The sequence below is a fragment of the Camelina sativa genome, chromosome 9 (genome assembly GCF_000633955.1).
Source record: "Camelina sativa cultivar DH55 chromosome 9, Cs, whole genome shotgun sequence".
NCBI classification, from domain to species: domain Eukaryota; kingdom Viridiplantae; phylum Streptophyta; class Magnoliopsida; order Brassicales; family Brassicaceae; genus Camelina; species Camelina sativa.
This window is the reverse complement of record NC_025693.1, coordinates 6,582,794-6,584,197: the sequence shown is the minus strand read 5'-3', so window position 1 is coordinate 6,584,197 and position 1,404 is coordinate 6,582,794. Positions and strand designations below refer to the sequence as shown.

The following is a 1,404-nucleotide window of genomic DNA, read 5'->3' as shown; positions in this document are numbered from 1 at the left end:
ACCAGAGGCTTGTAAAACCGTAATTGATTGAAGGCGTAATACGCGAAGCGTCGCTTTAGTTCGGTTATAATTACGCGTTGAAGGGGTAAGAATTATGTATTTATGATAAAGGCGGACAGAATTATGGATTTATGAAGTCGAAGGGGTACTTTTTATAAACCAAAGCGACGCTTCGCCGATTATAAATACTTTTTGCTCTTGACTTACACATATTACATTTTTCTCACGAAAACTCCTAAATCATATCCCAGATTCGAAAAATCTATTTACATTTTTCCTTCAATCCGTCAAGAATGGCCCGTCGTTCTCCTTCAAAGCATATAAGGACTGATCTGAAATATCTGAACAGGGATCTTTCGCCAAACATCACAGCAGGTAAACACATACATCTTCAGCTTAGATTTGTTTTACTGTTAAGGATAAAAGAGATTGAGTGTTTGCCTTTTTTTAGTAACTGTTGATGACGACATTTTCCGTTGGGAGGCTACTCTAATCGGACCGGTGAACACTCCTTATAAAGGGGGAGTGTTTAAACTTAGGCTTAGTTTTCTACCTGATTACCCAAGAAGTCCCCCCAAAGTATCTATTTTTGATTATACTCCTTTTTATTTTAGCAACTCAATATTAGGACTCTTTTTTTGCAGTAACTCAATAGTTTTTGAAATAAATTTTCTTGATAATGCAGATTGTTTTCATCACAAGAATTTGCCACCCAAATGTATCAGATAGGGGAGGCATTCACCTAAAAGTTTTGAAGCGCGACCGTTGGACTCCCATGCCCATTGTTAAGCTTTTCAAGGAGTTAGTGGAGAAGTTGAATGAACCAGAGGTCAATGATGAGGAACAGACCATTGAATATCTTGCCAACCTCTACAAATCTGATAGGAGAAGGTTTGAAGCCATGGCTAGAGAGATGACTAATCAATACGCTGGGAGAGGAAACTGAAATATGAACTGAAATAGTTCATATCTATTTTTAAGAACTCTTGAATAATTTATCTTGTTTTTGTTCTTTTTAACAAAATATTTCAGTCTCTGGTGTTGTAAGGTATTGTAAACTCCATTTTAAAATAATATTTTATTCAGATTTTACTGTTTTAAAACATTAGAAACAACTTGTAAAGCTTTTAGAAAAGCAAATCAAATTGATATATATCATTATAAACAATTTGTAAAACCTTTTAAAACTTTCTAAAAACCAGATATACTCTTGTAAATGAATGATATATATAACTTGACGGCCGAGTTATAATTTTTATGGGAAAACGAAAGGTCATGTGACGGCTGAGTTATAGTGAGTTATGGATGAGTTATCACAACAAACAATTTGAAAGTAAATAAGTGAATAAGTGATATATATGACTTGACGGCTGAGTTATAATATTTACGGGAAAACGAAAGGTC

At 34.3% G+C, this 1,404-nt stretch overlaps 1 protein-coding gene across 1 annotated transcript; it reads left to right on the top strand.

Moving 5' to 3' along the window:
* On the top strand, window positions 294-946 carry LOC104715068 (ubiquitin-conjugating enzyme E2-16 kDa-like). The gene is made up of 3 exons (XM_010432521.1): window positions 294-375; window positions 452-579; window positions 686-946. Exons 1-3 carry the CDS (start codon window positions 294-296, stop codon window positions 944-946), a joined length of 471 nt encoding a protein of 156 aa, XP_010430823.1.

Bases quoted from the DNA above. Each gene is read 5' to 3' on its own strand.
- LOC104715068 (XM_010432521.1), top strand. From the start codon at position 294: ATGGCCCGTCGTTCTCCTTCAAAGCATATAAGGACTGATCTGAAATAT. The intron at 376-451 runs GTAAACACATAC...GCCTTTTTTTAG, and splicing joins TTCGCCAAACATCACAGCAG to TAACTGTTGATGACGACATT. The intron at 580-685 runs GTATCTATTTTT...TTGATAATGCAG, and splicing joins ACCCAAGAAGTCCCCCCAAA to ATTGTTTTCATCACAAGAAT.